The sequence below is a fragment of the Mustela nivalis genome (genome assembly GCF_964662115.1).
Source record: "Mustela nivalis genome assembly, chromosome: 3".
In the NCBI taxonomy this organism is placed as follows: Eukaryota; Metazoa; Chordata; class Mammalia; order Carnivora; family Mustelidae; genus Mustela; species Mustela nivalis.
Window position 1 is genome coordinate 115,648,415 of NC_139022.1, and position 21,236 is coordinate 115,669,650.

General features: G+C 40.6%; 1 protein-coding gene across 1 annotated transcript; it reads left to right on the forward strand.

Moving 5' to 3' along the window:
* The first annotated feature begins 922 nt into the window (after nucleotides 1–922).
* LOC309860854 (glutaredoxin-like protein C5orf63 homolog) lies at nucleotides 923–20,979 on the forward strand. The gene is made up of 4 exons (XM_082723290.1): nucleotides 923–1,074; nucleotides 15,406–15,526; nucleotides 19,136–19,192; nucleotides 20,347–20,979. The coding sequence occupies exons 2-4, from the start codon at nucleotides 15,413–15,415 to the stop codon at nucleotides 20,521–20,523; spliced, it is 348 nt and encodes a 115-aa protein (XP_082579416.1). The 5' UTR covers nucleotides 923–1,074; nucleotides 15,406–15,412; the 3' UTR covers nucleotides 20,524–20,979.
* The last annotated feature ends 257 nt before the right edge of the window (nucleotides 20,980–21,236 follow it).

Sequence of the window (21,236 nt, forward strand, 5' to 3'; positions counted from 1 at the left end):
TACCAATAATGATTAAAAGGATGGTTCCCCAGATTAAACAAGTTAATGAGTATAAAGCTGATGTGAGCAATTTATGCTAGCTTTAAACATTGCTCTTATAATTACATATCATTTTCTATTCAGAGTACCACCATTCAAGCCCCCACACCTCAGCCCTGGAGTAATTAGGGGCCTCCTGCCTTCTCAGCTGGCACTCTGCTCTCACCTACCCCAACCCCTTCTCATCTCCTTCCCAAGGATGAGTGATCCTTTCAGTATGGAAAGGCAATCAGTTCAACCCCTTCCAACACACAAACAAAAAGAATACAACAAAAATTCCTCCAGCTGTCCTTAGCACAAAACTGAAAAAAAGGCTTCTGCCTACCCTATGTGGCCCGTTTGCACCTCTCTCCCCACTCTCTCTATGCCTCAGCCACACTAGTCTTCTATGCGTTGTTGGTGCCCGGCTCCCTCCAGTCCGACTTCCACAGGCCTAGAGAGATCTGTCCCTGCCCCACCTGGTGCTTCACATCCCAACCCAAAAGCTACCTCTTCAGGTAGATCACTTCCACCTAATTTTTAAAGGTTCACATTCCTTTCCTTTCAATGTATTTAGCTCACTGAACTCATGGCCTACTTAAAGGATTACTGCCTAATGTGTGACTTTCTTACTTAAGTTTGGGAAGAGGACAGCTGCCAGTTTCATAACCTCTTTCCCCATAACCTAGCTCAGCAGGGACCAAGGGGAGGAAGGCACTCAACATTAAATGAATGAGTGAATGAACACAGGTTAGAGTTAAAAGCCTGAACTGCCCATTTTCAAAGTTGGCTCCTTATTAAGTGGTCCCCAAACAGGCTAGGAACCTTTTTTTTTTTTTAAACATTCGTTACTGCGTCTCTCTTTTCCTGAGAAACTGCCCAGAGGTGGCCCACCCTACAAACGGGCGACCGGCTTGGCTGTGCGACCCCGAGAGGACCGCCCGAAGCCTGGCTTGCTGGGCCGGAAGTGAGAGCTACGGGGCGGGATCTGGGCCGGTCCGGGCGGAAGTGCCGGGGTCGGAGCGGAAGCGGCGACGTAGCCGGCTGCCGGCTCAGGTGGGTGCGGGCTGCCTGGCGGCGGGGAGTGGGAGCTCTGGTCCCAGCCCGGAGCCGGCGCTGGGGCGGGAAGCGGGGCACGCGAACCTTTCGCTGGAGTGCAAGCTGCCAATTTCGATTGTCGTTAGAGGGAATTTAATTAAACCGAGAGCCATAAATCCATGAACCTCCGGGGGGAGATTATAGGCATTTGTGTGCGTGTGTGTGTGTCTGTGTGCGCGCGCGCGCCGCACAAGTGATGGCGCTCTGGGAAGGGAACAAAATAACGAGCGGGACAAGGCAGCTTTTTAAGAGGAAGCAGGAAGCATCTCAGTTTCACGCTAATTCCAGTGTTTCACAGAAGCCCCGTCTGGGGTTTAATTGAATTCTGTGAAGTGGCAATATAATCTCAATTGGCAGGCCGCTGAGATGCCTTTTTAAATAAATCTTTTTGAGCAGCCATGTTGACCTTTAACTGGGGGTGAAAAGGTTGAAAGGTGCTGTAGGAAACGTTGTTGAGTCCCGCGGTTTGGGAATCTCCTCTCTGCTTTACTGGCAAAAGCATCCCCCTGGGTGGTGAACAACGTGAGAATAAATCAGAGACAATTCTCAACAAATACTTAGCCTTGTCGGCCACTCCTGATAAAAACCAGCTCATAGAATTTTTTTTTTAGTAAGTCCAGAGGTAAAGAATTCCCAGCGAAATTACTAATGGGAAAAGGCAAGTGCCTGTTTCTAATACGGTCTTTAACAAGGTTTTTGCCAGGATAATAGTTGTTCTTGTTTCTTACTATTATTTCATGTAGTACTTCATATTGTAGGGCACTTTAAATATATATGTGTATGTGTGTGTGTGTTTGTGTATGTATATGTGTGTATATATACATATATATATATGTATATATACACACAACACACAGTATGGCCCAGCTTGATCCCAAGCTATAAACTCCTCCAGGATAGGAATAGTGTCTAGAACCTATTATACCGCCAACACTTTCTAGCACATTTCCCAATATAAGCAGGGCTCCTGTATCTACACATTGCGTTGGTGAAGCAGCCACTGCACCAGTGTCTCAGTGTGCATGCCACTGTACAAGTTGAGGTAGCTGTTATAGGCCGTAGTCCCTTCATTTACTAATTATATGAAGAATAGCTTATGAAAATGCATATGAAACTCTCTAACCAATATTTTTCAATATTTGGAGCTACATACAGTGAGATTTGAAACACTTGGGAAAAAAAGTCTCTCTGGAAATACTAAGTGATCACTGTAACATCAGGGTAAGGCCCAACTAAGTCATGGTTCTGTGTGAAACATCATAGCCTGATAACCTGAGTCCCGTTCTGCCGAAGAATTGTGTGGAACCAGAAAGTTCCTGTTGGGAAAATTAAGATTGGTGGGGCTGGTGCTTTAGACAGGCAGTCTCCCCAGATTTTCTTTCTTCATACTTTCTGTGGTCAGTAGTGGCGGCCTGCTGAGGAAGAATCAATATTTTTTTTGTCTCCTTCACTAGAAGAAAATGTGGCTGTGTGGTTTTATTTAGATGGATTGATGGCAGGTAAGGTAATAGAAATGAGGATTTTCCAACTCGGGAATTTATTGGACTGTATTTCTATTTTATCCCAGATGTCTGGCTCTCTTGTACTCTTAAGTACCTGGAGGCAATATGGAGATATGCCTTCAAAATAAGTTATTTTTTTAAGTTTTTGTATTTCATAATGTGTGCATATTCTAGCTGGCTGATGCGTTCAGTTACTCTAATGCCAGGGTTTGGTGTTTCACATATAGCAGGACCCTGAGGTAATATGGTACAAGTATGAAGGTTTTTTATGTTCCTTATTTTAAATCTAATTTTGCCACTGCTTTATTAAAGGAGTATACATCATAGGAAACCAGAAGCCTGCTGGGATTGTTCCTGCATGCAGTTTTAATCTTGTTTGCAATTATTTTGAAGGGGAGAAACCATCTGGATCCAGGGATCCACACAGGTAGCAGGGACTAGGCAGGCTTCCTTCATCCTTCCCCTAGTAATATCACATAGCAAGTTCAGGGACAAAATCATTTGAGAAAGAATATGCAAAATGAAATGTTTGGGCTGAGTATCTCATAGATCATTATCCCACATCCCTAATATTCCAGTTCCAGTTACAGGAACCTGGAGGCATGGAAACATCATTCTTTTTATTCTAATCTTTACCAAAGATAAGGTTTCTAGAGATAGAGGCAAAATTCAAGATACCTTCTACTTTAAGAAAATATCCATCTCCCAGGATTTCAGAGCATTTCCCCCTTAGTATCTGGTAATAACCATTTAACTGCTATAGGCTTCACCACTGCAGTACTGTATTTGTAAATTTTTCTTCTGTGCAAGGTGTAAGGTCCTAAAGGGCAGGGAAAGGATCTTAATCACTCTTATATTTCTATACCTGGCACAGTCCCTGACACATTGCAAACACTCAGTATATGCCACAGAAATGAAAACACAGTGTCCCTGAAAGGCGATTGGATCTATAATATGATTGGGAATACAACAGGTAGAGAAAAGGATTATATAAAACATTAACCTTTCAAGAGCTTACTAGATACAGTTATAAGTACTGCAGTTACTAACACCTTGATCAACAGCTTGGAGTAGGGAAATGCATATTTGAGAATCTGCAGATGGTCACCAAACTGTCTTCCAAGGAACTATGTCCTGATCAGCTATAGGGCCTGAGTTCTGTTGAATGGCTTCGGGAGCCCTGTCTCCCCCTCCATTCAGGCCTTCCATGCTCAACTCCTCACCCAAAGACTTGTTGAGCAAATACATGAAGACTGTCTTTGTGAAGGTATACCAAATTACGAGTTTACCTAGGTCACTAATACCTTCATTTGATCCTTCCTTAAGGAGAGACAATCTATGTATGGTCACTATTTTAAGGCTAGGTTGCCCAAATAATATTGTAAGAAAGCCACTCACATCTTTTCTGCTTTGCTCAAATTCCCAAGGAGTTCAAAACTGACAGCTTTTTGTGTTATAATGGGGCAGGCTTGTGGAACACACTGCTTCCTTCTGTTGCCAGTGGGACTGCAGCAGAAACCAGAACATTACTCCTGGAAACAAAATGAACTTCCTTTCGTTGTTCCTGTACTTTTTCATACTAATCACGGGGAAATGGCTTCTAGTTTAGTCAGGAGGAAGGACATGAGATTGAATTATTTGATTTTTTTAACTCTTTACTTTTTAAAACATATAGTTCTTCCAGTCAGCCAAGAGAAAGGATAGTGTTATTTAATGGAAATTCAGTCAGCTGAGTCAGCCTAGGACATGAGAGTGGGAAAAAAGAGATCTAAGTTCAGCTCTGTTACTCCATGTTCAAAAATGAAATTAATCTGTATCTTCTTAGATTTAGAGACCATGTTCAAAAATGAAATTAATCTGTATCTTCTTAGATTTAGAGACCAGAACCTCATTCTTAAAATAAAAGAATTCTGCTATCTGAAGCAGAGGCTTTCCTCACTCTCCATCCTTAAATTAATCTTTTTTTTTTTAAGATTTTATTTATTTATTTGACAGACAGAGATCACAAGTAGGCAGAGAGGCGGGCAGAGAGAGAGAGGAGGAAGCAGGCTCCCTGCTGAGCAGAGAGCCCGATGCGGGACTCGATCCCAGGACCCTGAGATCATGACCCGAGCCGAAGGCAGCAGCTTAACCCACTGAGCCACCCAGGCGCCCCCTTAAATTAATCTTTAAACACAATGTGCTACCAGTTGTTTGGTATGCTGAGGATTTATTTATAAAGCTTTCTGAGGGTTGTTTTTGTTTTTGTTTTTTTAAAGGAAGGAGGTTGAACTTGGAGATTCCTTGTAGTTCTGAAAATTCTGTTTTGGTCTCATTATGTATAAAAATAAGCCATTGTTCAAGGAAAAAATACAGAAAGATGAACCAAAAAATGCAGTATGAAAGGTTTCAGGAAGACATTAGTTTATCCATAATGCAAGGAGATCTTTGAAGTCACTTCCCAGTTCCAAAATATTAAGACATCCCCATACGTGTTAAGTAACAGAATGGGATCCAAGGATTGTAGAATCTGACATCACTGAGAGTTGTGGGTGCACGACCTCAAGAGAATATGGTTCCCAACATTCAGATTGAGCAGGCCTAGGTATTGTTGGTATCACAAGTCGAAGAAAATGCTCAGATTTAGTAATTCAAAGTTTCCAAAGTCATTTGCTACAAAATGGCTAAAAATGAATGAAAAATCTTTCAGGTCTTGTGTGGTCATGAAGATAAATTCATCTCTTTGGCAAGGTGAATTGGAAATGGTAGGGGTATTAGTGATGAATGGATGACCTTGCCTGGGTGGGCAGATTTTGAATTGCAAATAGTTGTTTTTGGAAATGGGATTGTGTGCTTTGTAAATAGCAAGGAAACTGGCATTACTAGCTGGTTACAATAAAACTAAGATGTTTTAATGAAATTGCCTTCTTTCTGGGTCAGCATTAAATACCAGAGATATCTTCAAAGGGGATGGGTCATTTTAGTTAAGAAGGATAATGTGGAAAGGAGTCAGCATAAGTCCTTATGCACTTTGTTCCCATCCCTTGAACTAGAATGATTTTGCCCTCATCTTAATGCCATCTTTATGGAATGAAGGAATTTTCAAATTGGTTTTTAACTCTATTAAGCCCTCATGTATGATATAACCCAACCACATTATTCAGGTTTTCTTGGCTTTCAGGAACAGCTTTGCAGCCATTATGTTGTAATTGTACTGAACATTGCTGCAACTCTGAATTCAGAATATGCCTCTTTGGCTCAAGGCCAAATGCTGAGTCAGTGTCTTTGGGATGAGAGGAGGGGTGCAATGTGTGCTAGCCCTACTGTGTTAACAGGAAGTAGTCCAGAATCGTCTCTGGACGCCTGGGGTTCTAGAGGGAGTGTGTAGTAGGAGTACACTACTTTTTATGATTAGCATCTTCATTATCGTTTTCTCAGCTGAATGTTTTTCTGGAGACCCTCCCCTGACATTTTCATGTGCACCAAGCCCATTACTAAAGCAATGATGTGGAAAGTGTGACTGCTAAGGTCCAAAGATTCTAAAACAAACTCTTGTTTACACTAAAGATTCTTCTCCCCTTCCACTTCACATTTGTCATCTTACGGGGCAAACATAGGGGTGCTTCTGGATATGGAGAAGAATGCAGAGATGATGAGGGTTTGTTGTTAAAAAAATATTTTTTAAATGTGTCAAACAGTAAGAGAAAAAATACATCATTCCCCTTTGGAGGCGCTTTTCCATCTCAGGTGCTCAGCTGTAAGATGAGTGCCCTGGCAAGGCTAACGTCACCTCCCCTACTGGGTCTTTTGGGATGATAGGGCTTCCTGATTATGACTGAGGAGCTTGAGAAGCAAGTGTGCAGCGAGCAAGCACCTGTACACCTCTGCCTGGATCTCTGTGTGAATTTTGGTCCTCTTTAGATGGTCTAGCATTTTAGGTTCCCACAGCTGCAAACTACTTCAGATTCTCTGGGGACTTCCAAAGCCCTGGGCTATGGCCATGGCATTTCTTCAGTGTGTGAAGCCCCTTCTCCGATCAGCAGGACATTTGACATCAAAGCCTCTGGGCACAGTTTCTCCCCATCTCTATCGATTGAGAGAACAGGGCAAGGACTAGCAACTCTGTTGTGCAGCTGGTGAAGCTGAAGCAGATGAGGAACTGCCCAGCATTTCAGAACTAACAAGGGGCAGTTGCCTGTCTTTGGGGTTTATATTTATAAAATCCTCACCCAAAAATGCACACAGGAATTCAAACATGCTGAATTTCTGCTGAAACTGTATGAGGAGTGACTCTCAAACTCCTAAATGAGGAATTACCATTGGTACTTAATTCCCGACTGATGATTTAGCAGGAGCTGTGTTTATTTACATTTACATAACATTTATTTTGACCACTCTACAGAAGTTATTCAAAATTATTTTGAAATAAGTTTTGTCTTGAAAGACAATCAATAAAATCCAACTTTACCATTATCTAGGTGGCTTGTTTGATGTACATGGGTTGATGTCCTCAACTGGTAAAATGGATGAATTTTTTAATCTTTGAACATATAAAGGCAAGTATTGCGAAGGGCAACTGGAAGGGTTTGTCCCAAACCTATCAAAGGGAAACCTTGACTCCTTGAAAACTAGATTTCAGTGTCCTGTTCTGTAATTTTCTGAAGCCTAAGGAAGCTAAGCCAGTACTGGATGCCAATATATTAGCAACTTACATGGACTTAGTGACATCCTGAGAAGATAAATATGTTGGTTCTTAATCAGTGATATACTCAGAAATTCCTACTTAAGTAATACCCATAGTCTGAAATTTTCAGCGACTTCTGTTTGAAATATTTTTCAGTTTTGCAATTCCCTATTTCTGAGATTGCTATAGTAGAGATTTAAATCTTACTTTTGAGGCCAGTAAAGAGAACCATCATCATAACTGCTTTTTAAAAATATTTATTTATTTATTTGAGAAAGAGAGAATCTCAAGCAGACTCCCCCTGAGCAGGGGAGCCTGATGCAGCGCTTCAGGCTGAGATCATGACCTGAGCTGAAATCAAGAATTGGACATTCAAATGACTAAGCCACTCAGGCGCTCCTTATTATTATCATTATTAATAACAATACCTTACTTTTAGCATTATTTTAGTAATAATGTTAAAGCTGATTTCTCTATTCTGCTTTGTAACTGATACGGAGATTTTCACATTCATTATCTCTTTTGAAGATACCCAATCAACTTTTGCCTTCACTCTTCTCCAACGCACTGCCTCCATCCTCACTAGAAATAACCACTTTTAGTTAAGGTGTTATTTTAGGCAAAAACCAGACAGGCAGTTCACTTTAAGGGTAGGCTTTGGTTAGAAGATTTCATTATTTTGAAGCACTCTCAGACTCATCCCATCTGATTTGTGGTAGATTCTTCCACCACCCCGTTCCCATTCTAGAAGCAATTTTTTCCCTTGGCTTCTGTGATGACACTCCTTTCTAGTTTGCATTGTACCTCACCAGCCTTTCCTTCCGCTTGCTCAACACAACTTCTAAATGTTGGATTGCCTCAGAGATCTGTCCTATGCCGTCTTCCTTCTCTGTATTATTTAGATTATCTCATCTGGTTTCGAAGCTGTAAATACAGTCCCTAAACTGACGGAGTCTCAAATTTTTGTCTTCGGCCCTAGCTCCTCTCCTGAATACTAAACCTGTATGTGCCACTCTCTCCATGAGCTCCAACTTGTCCCTAACGGAGCTCTCAGTCCTGTATACTCTTCAATCTATTTCTGCCTCAGTTGTTCTCATTTTAGTAAGTGGCGCTGCCACCCACCAGAGGCTCAAGGCCCAAACTGGAATTGTCCTTACTGCATCTTCAATTTCTCACATCCAGTTCATGGCCAAGATCTGTTGGCCCCGTTTCTGTCATTGTCCACAGCACTATCCTTTCTTACCTTGACCACTGCAGTGGCCCTCTAACAGGGGCCCTGCCCCCCAACCGTGCAATCCACCTTTACACAGCACCTCAAGTAATCTTTTAGGATGTATATAAGGGGTGCCTGGGTGGCTCCTTCAGTTCAGGTCATAATCCCAGGGTCCTAGGTTCAAACCTAGGCTCCCTGCTCCTCAGGAAGACTGCTTCTCTCTCTCCCACTTCTCCTGCTTGCATTCCCTTTAAAAATAAATAAATAAATAAACAAAATAGAATGTATATGAGATTCATGTCACCTCCTTCTTCTAAATCTAATTGTAATTAAAATCTCAACATGGCCTGTGAGTACTTAGGTGATGTGACCCCACAGATGATTGTTGAGCCCTGTCTCCTGCCACTATTTACTCTGCTCCAGCCATATGGTCCTGTTCGTTTCTTCCAGTAAGTTCAGGTTGTCCTCACCTTAAAGCCTTTGCACTTACTATTCCTCTCTCCAAAATGTTCCTACTTCAGATTTTTGCATCTTCTTAGCCTTTAGTCCCAGCAAACCTGACACCAGCCCAGAGTACTTATTTCAAGGACCTGCCTCAGTTACCATCACGCCACCTTGTCTACTCCCTCTCCTCTACTTGTCACTCTCTGATACTGTTCGATTTAATATCACTGGAATACGGACCCCAGGAGGACAGGTACCTTGCTTTCCCGGTCACCACTGCACCTGGCACCTATAAGAGCCTCTAACACATGGAAAACATCAGATAATTATGGAATAAATGGGTGACTCTCCTCCCACATCCAGGCTGTCCTAAACGATCTCTCTCTTTCCCACCTCCATTCTTTCCTCTGACGTCCATCCTGCATGCTGCTGCTAGATCAGTCTTCCAAAACACTGCTTTTATCACAACACTCTCTCGTTCAAAACCCTACAGTGCCTCCCATCAGACAGACCATGGTACTCCTTCTTCAACACCTTTGTGTCTCACACCATCTTTAGAATTGTTTCCCCTTTTTTTGACATACACAAATCCTAGATGATTTGGGATCTTACTCTTGTGAAACCACTTCTGACCTCAGCTCACAGTGTCCTCCTTTCTCTTATAGCATTTAAAGGTGCACATTAGATGTCATGGTTGCAATCGCTCCTGTATTTATATTGTTCCAGTTTAGAACTGAACTACCTTCTCCTGAATCCACTGAAGTATTTCTTCTATTATTCCTGTTGCTTGCATCTAGTATGTGGACATGACTTCTCCATGTGACTTTTATTTGGAGGGCAAGAAATGGCCTAAACACCAAACAGGATGAAGAAAAAAAAAAGGTTTAATTTTACAGAGAATTTGAAGGAGGTGAGGTACAGGGACAGAACAAACATATTAAGTAGTAGAGTTGAAAAACTTCAGTGAAGGGCGCCTGGGTGACTCAGTGGGTTAAAGCCTCTGCCTTCGGCTCAGGTCATGATCTCGGGGTGCTGGGATCGAGCCCCGCGTCAGGCTCTCTGCTCGGTGGGGAGCCTGCTTCTCCCCCGCCCCCGCCTACCTCTCTGCCTACTTGTGAGGTCTCTCTATCAAATAAATAAATAAAATCTTTAAAGAAAAAGAAAAAGAAAACCTTCAGTGAAATGGTAATCTTAGTGTCTTGGCAATGCCCACCCTTCAAACAGTTAAAGAACTTAACAGAACAGTGTGTTGAATGCAAATTAACGTAGCACCATTGAGTATAAACAGTGGAATAGAGACATCCAGACACTTGGAAATCTCACTGTCATGGTAATAATTTAAAGGGAAAGAAAATAGGGTTTTGTTCCTAAGCACTCATATGACCAGTCATTCCTTTCTGGGATTGATTTTCTACTGCCTTCTCTGGCCCCTGTACGGTGAACAAACCTGTTGGCACTGAAATCTGGAAATAGAAGCTACAGGGAGTGAGATGGCTGTGTGGTGTGAGAAGCTGTTTCCTGCTCCCCAGGTCTGGGGCATGATGTAGGGTTACTCATGGTTTCATGTGTTATGTGAGATCAAATCAGCAGTCGAAATCTATGGTCAGAATGAAGCTGTGGTGATTGTCTGACAATATATATAAATACCGAATCATGTTTGTACACCTGAAACTAATTAAAATGTTATGTTAATTATACCTCAATTTAAATAAAGAAGGAAAGAATGAAGCTGAGCACGACACCATGTACAAGTGGGCCTATAGGTGGATGGTTGGCTTGGATCTTTGTTGCGACATCTTGTCTCAGCTGGCTCCACCTCTCAGGCAGTCCCCCTGGCCTGGTCCTCTGGCTGCAGAGGCTACAGAGCTAGAAAAGCACCTGCGATCCCACCTATGCCAGTGAGTGAGCGTCCCACTCCCTGTTTCTTTCTATTCTGTAGCCTCATTCTTGCCCTGCTTAGCTCCTTGGAGTTGACACGTCATAGTATCTGCTTCATTTTCAGCTTTGGGGATGTCCCTTAATGCTGCCTCTCCTTGTCACCCAAATCCCAGGCTAGGCTCCTACTTGTTTGGGAGAAGAGGAGGTTTGGACAAAGGGGAGACAGAGGGGCACTGGGGTGGCAACATGTGTCCCTGTTTCCCTGCATTAGGTTGAGCCCAGTGACCCAGACAAGTCTGCTAAGAGCAGCCTCATCTCATTACATAAATTTTCAGTAATCTAGAATGATGGGCTTTTGTTCCCAGTAGAGGTGTGTGGTATATGTGTGTGTGTGCATGCGTGCGTACACACGAGTGTTTCTAGTCCCTTGGGTAAAAATAGAAACATTAACTTAGATGGTAATGAATGTGAAATGAGGGCTTAACATCTCATATGGCACAGATGACTAAACGGAAGCCCTGAGCCTCTCCTCATGGAACACACGTTCAGCAGGAGCTACTATAATAGTGTTTGGTTAATGTCAGCTCAGCATTAAATTTACATTATACTCTTGTGAAGCTCCAACATTACCTGTTAATAACCAAGGCAGTACCTGGGCTTATATAGACTTTTTCATTATGCTCATGAACTAACACTGCAGCTTACTGATGAGGGATCATGTGAGCCTGGAGATTCGGCGTGCCAAAGGATGCTTTGTATGAATAAAAATTCTGGTCAGTGAAGGTCAGTTTCTCTACTCAAGCGAGAACAATGTTGTTTCTCTTCTAATCAGACACATGCAGTGTTTGAAGAATCCAGGGGCCCTACATAAGTGATATGCAGCCCTAGTCTGGGCAGCTCCTCATGCAAGAAATGAATAATCCTTAATAAAGACTCAAACGACCCTGGCTTCTCTCTGTACTGTAATCAGTTGCTTTAATGGTATGCCCTTGAGTGCCTCACAGGGGAAGTGCTATAAAGTTAAGTTATCTTCCTTATCTTGGCTTCAAGGAGGGCTGAATGGGTCCAATCAGTCCTCCCCCATGTTGTATTTGATTCTGCCATAAAGCCCACTGGAGTCAGCCTCAGTTTGTTGAAAAGCCAGCATTCCCTTTTTCTGTGGGGCTGATCCACGCCTCTGAGCAGCCTGGACTTGAAACAGCAGGAGTCACCATCTTTATTGTTAGGCTGTGGAATTTGTTTTAGGCACATTCTAAATCCAGTCTTATGCCTTTTACATTTTTTTTTTTTTTTGTCCATGACAAAGGTGACCCATTTGTGCTTCTTTGATATTATGAACACAGCTCTTTTTGCTCATATCACAGAGGCATGTAACAAAATACAAAGGATGAAAGTGTGTCTGTGTGTAGTAAGGACACAAGTTTCATGACTAAATTCAATGACATAATCAAAAAGGTGTTGTCCTTTCCCAAGTCATGAGCTACCAGGCAGAAACTGCCTTTCAGAGTATTTTTTTATAATGCTGAGATACTGCTCAAAAATAATAGAACTAATGAAAATGTCACATTGACAGAGTAGCCTGTATTAAGATTTTACTTCAAGAAAGCATGATTCACTGAGTGTGACATTGACAGCAATAGTGTTAGGGTTTACAGAGTTAGTAAAATATTCTAAGAAGAGTATGATGCAGTGGCAAATGGGGTGTATCATTTTTCGTTTATTTCTAGAACTGACCGGACTCCTGTGTTCAGAATTTTAGACTTCAGATCTTATTTCTGCCCAGGAGAGGTATAGGGAGCTTTTTAAATATCATACTCTAATATAATATTCTAATACAGTGCTTACAAAGAAAGAAGTTAATTTAACAATGTGGTAAAATGCATGTGCCTTAGGACATTCGGAAAATATGCAGGTAGTAAAACTGCATAATGCTAATGCATTTCTCCATAAACAGATGTGCCATGTTTAAGTGATTAAATATATGGGAAAAGGTGGAAGTAGGTCTAACAGTGGAAAGAGAACTAATTTTAAATAGAATGGTTGCAGCATCACTGAAGACTCTGCTCTCTGGGTTGGGTGAACAAATATTCCAGCAAATCTGGAATGAATAGCAACTCTGTTTACTATGACAGGTTTTATTTGTCTTGGGTGCAACCAAGACCACATGCTGTGTTTTGTCATGTTGGAAATACTGAAGCAGATTTCCTTTGTGAATGTGAATTTTTTTTTTTTAAAGCCTTAACACCTCAGTCTCAACTGGCTAGGAAAAAGCAGTAAGTTCTCCTTTCCTTACCAGCCAGACATCAATAAATCTTAAATCCCTCCACCAAAAGCATGCACCTGTGGTTCACTATCCTGGTGATTGTCTTAGGTCACTGCCAAAAAGGGCTCAATCCTTCTCATTTCCAAGAACTATCTTTCTGTCTTTAACAAAACTAATTTTTTGTTTTCTTTCTCCCCTATAGCACAGCTCCTTTAATTCTATTCCCTAGGAAGATGTGCCACTGTGATTATAGGGCTTTCCCAAAACCAAGGATGCAAAAATTTTTACCCAGTGTAAAAACGGCTAGTAGTCTACCTTCCCTCCTCATTCATATCCTGTGTAGACAAAGCCATGCTTAGAAGCTGTCGTCTCTGACCACATTTACCTATTGGAGTTGCTGATTCTGCTTAATTTATAAAAAATGTGTATACCAGGGTTTAAAACTTAATTGAGAGTAGCACAGCGTGTTTGGAAGTAGATGGATCTACTTTCCATCTTGGAATAATGGTGGGTAGCAGATCATTGCAAAGCGCTCATCACATTCCCTTTTATGTGTTATCGAGATCATTCAGTTAGCAGGGAGATCCAGGGAGAAGTGGAAGGCTATGAGTTTAAGAGTGAAGGAAAGATTATTGTTTTCACAGATCAGAATCCAATCTTTTTTGTCCTGTGGTCTTTACACTAGTTTGATAGGGCTGGTATTTTTCTCTAAAATCGTATCATTCTGTTTGAAATGAGTTTAAAGCTAATCTTACACTAAGAAGCCTAGTCAGCACTAGAGATTAGCACATTATTAATATAGTCATGCTCTGCGGAGAGCAGAGATCAGAGCTGGTGGTGAAGGGGTTGGGACCAACTGTAGGGCCCTGGCCCACAGTCTTATGGACACCCTGAAGAATACTAACATTTAGTTATAACATGAACTATGCTCAGTTGGTGACTGCTGTGCACACTGAGTGTCTGGTTAGGGTTAGAGGGGAGACTAAAAAGGTGGAGAATGGTTCACTCCAATACTTCAAATATTCAAACAAATATCTGAATACCTACTGTGTGCCAACTTAATTATAGATGCTCAGGGATACTGGGGCAAACAAGTACCTGCTCCTATGGAAGTCACACTATAATAGAGGGGGACAGAGGTAAAGCCATTTGAGGCAGTAAAAGATAAAACCGTAGCAAGGCATAAGAATGGAGCATGGTGGGCTGGCCAACCTTGGTAAGGTCGTCACTAAGGCATGACCCAGGCCAAATGAGGGGAAGCTACTTAAGAGCTTTTCATGCATAAGGACAGCAAGTACAGAGATCCTGATAAAGAAATGATCTTTAGGTATTCAAGGAAAGGGAATCTTTGTGGCTGCCGCTTGCCAAGAAAAGGGAGGGGAAAGTGAGATGAAGTTGGAAAGCAAAGTTAAGAAATGAAGATCCCAGGAATGAATTCATTTTGAGAATATTGATAAATGATAAAGTCAACAGTGCATATGTGTTTTAAAAGTGAAATTATCATATCTGTAGTTTTAAGGACAAAGCTGGAGGCTCAATAGAATAGGAATAAGTAGGCTGTCTTATGTCGAGCAAAGAAGCAAGATGAGGGAGCTTCAAAGCCTAGTGTTTGACATGCTGCTATTACCAAGCTGTTCGTGTTGGAGTATCTCCAGTAGTAACACTAGTACACTTGTATATGTTTTTAAAAATGATGGCAATCTCCTTTTAAAATACTTAAGGAGTTGAGTAGATTTTTGCTCCTGACAAGTCAACTCAACCTAACTCTCCCCTATAGGTCCTCTTAGTACAATCTGTATTTCCCCATCTTTTGCAGCAGAGTGAGGCATGGATCTCCTAAGTGACAACCTTAACCATCATTTGGGGATTTGTGCTCCTTACTTACTGTTCCTTTACCATGAAGGTGGCTCTGTGTTGTTGAATGCTTGCCAACAAGATAAGCTATCTCTGCAATAAGAATCATCTCAGGAAACCTCCCCATTATAGGGAATCATCAGGATGCTGGCACAATCTGCAGGTGAAATTTAATTTTGTATTCAAATTAACAAACCCATGCAGTTTGCCTGCAGAACCCAAGTGATTAGGCACACAGCTCATCCATAAATATGGATATTTTCCCATTCTAAGTTCTGTTTTGTTTGGAATACAGTGAATGTTGAGGCATCATGGAGACTTGCCAAACATCTGGGCCTCTCTGACACTCCTGGAGTCCAAGAAGCAATTCTCAAGTCATCAAATTCCATCATAGGCTTGCAGCTTACTGTTCATATTATAAACAGCAAAATCTAGGGCACATAAGTTTATTGGTCTATTTTTCTTTTGGCAGAATTAAGATGCTCTGGTTTCAAGGAAATAGCATGCATCTTGCCAAATACTCCCTTCAACTCCTCATGAGAAATCTCTCTGCCTCGAAGACTGTTCTTCCTGTGCTGACCTTATTTACAAAGGTACAGAGTTAAAAAGTAAAATTACTACTTCAAAAACAAAAAAAGTGTTAAATTGTTGTCTGAAGAAAGTTGTACATTTAAGAAGAGGGATGGGGAAATGCTGAAAGGAAAGCAATGGAATAAGCTGTCCTCGGACCTGTCCCCCAACTTTACAGTAGCAGTTACAATGGTACTAACCCTGGTTTCTACCCACATGCCTCATTGTCTCACACTTTTCAGTTGGAAAACTAATATATTTAATAGTCTCCCAATCCCTGCATTGGAAGGAAGAACTATCAAAAGAGAGATGATGTTTATAAATACATCACTTAGAAACATAATTAATTCTTGTGATGGCTGTGTTCCATAAAGTCACCACAAACACTGAATTAGTGAACTAATTTAGTGAACTAAACCAGTGCTCCCAGGGGAGGTTATGGTTAGACTCCAGTGAGCTGCTGGCCACATATTGTCAGCTGATCAATACTAGCCTTGTCTGGCATATGTTTCTGTTTAAAGATACTTTATTTACTATGTATTGTTGATTCGTTACACCAAATTCAGGGCCAACAGCACCATATCTCCTGCCTGAACAAAGTTTATCTAACAGTATTTTCACCACGAGGCGCATCACAGCCTTCTTACGCTTGGAAACACTGCACAACACTACACAGCCCTCTACATGGGGACCATTCTAAATAGCCAAATCAACAAAAAACACAAAAATGCAAAAAGCATGACACCCAGTGGATCAGGAAAAGGACACCTGTTGACAAGTGTGAGACCTGAAACAGTAAGTCAGATCATTGTCTCATTCGACCTCCGCTGGCAATGTGCACTCTCAGATTTTTCACTGTTCTGTGCATATCCTCGAATGTCTGCAGATAACCACAAAAGTGCCAGAGATATTGGTTTTGGGATTACAAATAGATTTTAGTGACTGGCAAATTTGCAAATATGAAAGCCACAAATAACAAGGATTGACAAGTACAACTGTCCTTGTTTTCTTATCCCTAACACGAGTTTTAAGCCATAACTTAAAATTGAAAATTTTTTATTAGGAAAGGTTCATCAACTTAAAGTTGAAAATTTTTAAGAGCTTTTTTCCCCTGAAACTTATAATATAAATATCACTGATTTCCTTTTACTAGTTAACATTACTTTGTGTGATATATAATCAAAAAAAAAAAAAAAAAAAAAGGACAGGGTAACATTTAACCTCAGGGAATAATATTCCCAATTCAAGCAAAAAAAACTTGTCTTGTTTAATATGTTTTTCAGATTTCAGACAATCTTTAGCAATCTTAAAATATCTGATGGCTGTCTAATAACAAAGTTTTTTTTTTTTTTTTCTTAAAGATTTTATTTATTTATCTGACAGAGAGAAATCACAAGTAGGCAGAGAGGCAGGCAGAGAGAGAGAGAGAGGAGGAAGCAGGCTCCCTGCCGAGCAGAGAGCCCGATGCGGGACTCGATCCCAGGACCCTGAGATCATGACCTGAGCCAAAGGCAGCGGCCTAACCACTGAGCCACCCAGGCGCCCCTGTCTAATAACAAAGTTTAAAATAGTTTTTAATAATTGAATTTCTTATTGCAAATAGTTAATCTAAACTGCTTTTCATATCCATAGTATATATTGTATTATTGGAAATTATGGAATAAAAATAATTGATTATCTGTGTCTACATATGAGAAATGCATATGAAAATTAGCCACAAAAATAAAATAATCCCTTAAGGCTAGTGGTGCTCACTCAGCCTAACTATTATGCATTATTTTTCAGTTTGAATAATGGTCAAGTTAGCTATAGACATCTGGGGAGGGGGGAGCCACACTAATCTTTCATTTAGCTTAAAATTTGTATTGATTCCTTGGTATGTGTCACTAGGTATATAAGATTGGCCAATCCCTGAGCCATTTGTGGTCAAGAGGGATATGATACACTGACTGTCTCAGCCTAAGTCAAGTGTTCTACCCTTTTTGTTCAGGGATTCAGTCAGCCACAGTCAGCAAAATCAGTCAGCAAAATCACAACATTCTTCCTACCAGAAAGGGGAGTGGGATGGCTAACCCAATGAACGTCCATTCCATTCTAGGGATACAGTAAGTACCTGCTCTGCTGGTGCTGTGGAAAATCCTAGAGAAGAAAGTTTTAATGGTCCAGATCACTGAGTCTTAATCCTTTTTCAGTTCATAGGCCTCTTTAAATGTTGATGAACCTTTCCTAATAAAAATACATATATACAAAATAATGTGCACCAATGTCCATGTTTACAAAAACAAAACAGAAAATGTGATCTAGGTTCAACCGAAGTTTGGTTTTTTTTCACCATAAAAGCAAAATGTTGGTATATTTGGTACTTCTTTAGCTTGTTCTTTTTCTAACAACTTTTGCTTTTTAAAATCTTCTGTTGACTTTTTGAAACTTTCTTAGAAAATTTCAATGTGATTCTCTTAAAACATCACAGACTATCCATAATCTGTTTCTTGATGGTGCTCATAATAAATGATGAGCTTAATTCTCTGCACCAGGAAGTTAGGGCCAGAAAGACCCTAATGAAGAAAAACTGCCTTTTGATGATCTGGGTCCTTATTTCAAAACAAGCTGGGAGTTAAACTGGAGGAGGGGGCCTTTCTTTTACATAACAGCTTACCTCTTCCTGTCATGTTAAAAAGCAGGTTTTATATAAGCATCGGTAATGGTGAGTCTATTTTGAGCTCATGCAAGAGAACCTATAGCTAGTAGCTGTTCCTAGAGTCTAGAGCTGAGATTTTAAAATCTGCCAAAGATCCACAGCATTCTCAAAAGACTTCTCCACTGGATGGTTCAAGAATACAAACAACCAGCACTAAAACTTGCTTGTTCCTTGGGCAGAGAATTAACCTGGGAAGGCTACTGCTGACACTTGCAATGAGAAAACAGGCAGACTATTAAAGAGTTGGTACTATCATCACCTGAAGTAAATAGAGATTTCTCCCTTTTTGTTGGTGGGGCAATCACTATTTAACTTCATCTCAATGAGTTTATTCCTGTGGACTGATGAGGAAAAACAGGCAGGCAAAGCTCAATGCCTCCATTTCAAAATAGACTTTAAGCGATTCTGGCGATGTCAGCCAGGCCAGAAAAGTGTTCCTGTCACAGGAAGGACAAAGCCCTATGACTATAAATCAATGAAAAATAATCTTCCCTGATATCCATCAGATAAAGCTAGTGAAAAAAAATGTAAGCATCTAAATGTAGTATATATGTATGTATCTACATATACAGGTATGTAATAGATTTAGATGTATGTGGATGTATATGTGATCGGTTTCTACATGTATGTGTGTAACAAAGGTAAGCATCTAAATTTATTATATATGTGTATACATATATGTATAAATACATTTATTTATGGTGAAAAATCAAAGCAGAACAACTAAAAAACGCTGACAGCCCACTTACATGAAACACTAGCTATTTATAAGATTCTATGGCAATGTTTTGCTTTGGAAAAAAAACAGTATAATTAACCTGGTTAAAAAAAAAAAAGCACATCCTTTAAAGTAAGTATGATCTACTTCTTGTGGTTTTTGTCAGGCTACATGCCGTTCTTTGAATTTAATGGCTTTATTTTTTCCTTCCTGTAGGATCCATGCCCCCTTTGTGATGAAGCCAAGGAAATACTGGAGCCCTACAAAAACAGGGTAATACCGGTTTCCCCCTCTACTCTCCGAAAGTAGAGCATTCCTATCCAACCTTCACAGGCCCAAGTGGAGTGAAGCAAAGAAACAATTAACATTCATTTATGAAAAAAATTTTTTTATCATTCCCAGACCCAAGAAATAACCTCTCTCAGGCTTTTTTGGTACTTTAGGACATTTCTTGCTGATGCATACACAGAATAAACTGAGATAAAGCACAGATGCTCACACAGTTCAAAGCTCTAGGGGCTTAGTGTTGCGATGCTGCAAGGAGGCCCCAAGGGAAGGAGCTTGGTGGTGCCACTCTCATTGCTCAGTGTAGGCACTGCTTCCAGAACGGCAAAACCAACACTGAACACTATTTTCATTTTTCATCTTTTTTCATAAAAGCAAAAGTCCTCAGATTTTTTCCATTAGCAAAACAGGTACTAATGTAGGTCTTTTGTAACAGCCAAGTGGCCTGATGAGTGCTTTCGAAAAGCAGGGGAAACCTGCATAATACAGTGGTGTGCCTTTATGTATATGGAATGGATAGCGTATGTGGTGTAGATTATCTGCCTGGATCCTTTCTTTGGGAAAAGATTAAATGATTTTTCATTTAAGTTTTCTTTCTGTTCTTCAGAGAGAGATTTCAGTGCTAATTTCCACAAAACTCATTACCCCCTAAGTGTTTTTCTCTGAGCAGTACTGGTTTTCTTACTCTCTTAATATGAACCAAAGCTAACTAGCAGGTGCAATATTCATGCTTTCTTTAAACTTGTGTCCCCATTCATTTTATCTTCCTCTTGTCATTTCCATGGAAATGTTCTCCTGTAGCGAACCATTATGCCTTTCCTATCCCTACGTGCAAAGTGCATGTGTCCTGATTCCTCAGCTTCCCAGTTGGGACATATTTTATTTCACTGGGAATGGAGTAGTGACCCAACAGTGAATGTAATAGGTATAACAGAAAAACAGCAAAACTGAGAGTTAAGGAATATAATGAAATCAGTCAAGTTGTGGAAATCAGGGACATGAGTTCACTTGGGACCTCAGACAGGCAGACAACAGCAAAACCCTTCAGCATGAGAGCTCATCTGGGCATCAGATTGGCACTGTGCCTGTGGTATCATTCTGTGCTCTCTAAAATACAGAGCTTTAGTCTGTCTCCATTTCAGGTTATTTTACAGGAGGTGGACATCACACTTCCAGAAAACTCTGCTTGGTATGAAAGGTATAAATTTGACATCCCTGTCTTCCACTTGAATGGCCAGTTTCTGATGATGCATCGAGTAGACATCTCAAAACTTGAAAAGCAGCTCCAGAAACTTGAGCAGCAAGGTGCTGGATGCTGAGGATGCCTTCATGATCCGCCACCCACTCTGTCCAGATGGCATCTTCCTAAAGACTTTGACAGTGGCCTTGCCCAGCCCTACAGAAGTTCTGAACTAGGTGGTGCCCAATAAATAAAAGGTTACATTACTCTTCTGACTGATGGAAGTATGGGAACAGTGTAGAAACTGTTTACATGCTGGCATTTTATAAAATGACAGGAGCATATCAGCAGCAAGTGGATAATGGAGGATGGGGGAATGCACTTGTTTTATTTATTTTTCCCTTTTGTATTAATATGGAAGCATTTTACATTCACTGGACAGTGCAGTTTATAGGAGAAGGCTCTGCATCCCTGCTGCTGCCCTAAGGGCTTAACTTTTTAATGAAAGAATAAATGCTCTTCCACTCAGTAGATAAAGTGAAATGTGAATTGTTAATAACTGTGCACAGTCAATAAAGGGGTGTTTTAACAAATACATCTGCATTAAGCCTATTTCAGTGGGATTTAATAATACCTGTTTAAAATTAGAATTCATTTTTTGGTGGGGGTAGAAGAGAATAATTATCTTAGTCAAAACGGCTTCATTTGAGAAAAACAAAAGAAAGACTTAAACCTCCAAAATGTGTATAAGAATCTCAACATGCTTCCCACGTAGTCAGTGAATTGATTCATAATATTTGAGGGCTGCCTTTGATAGTTATTTGCTTGTCATCAATTGAGTTAATTCAAATT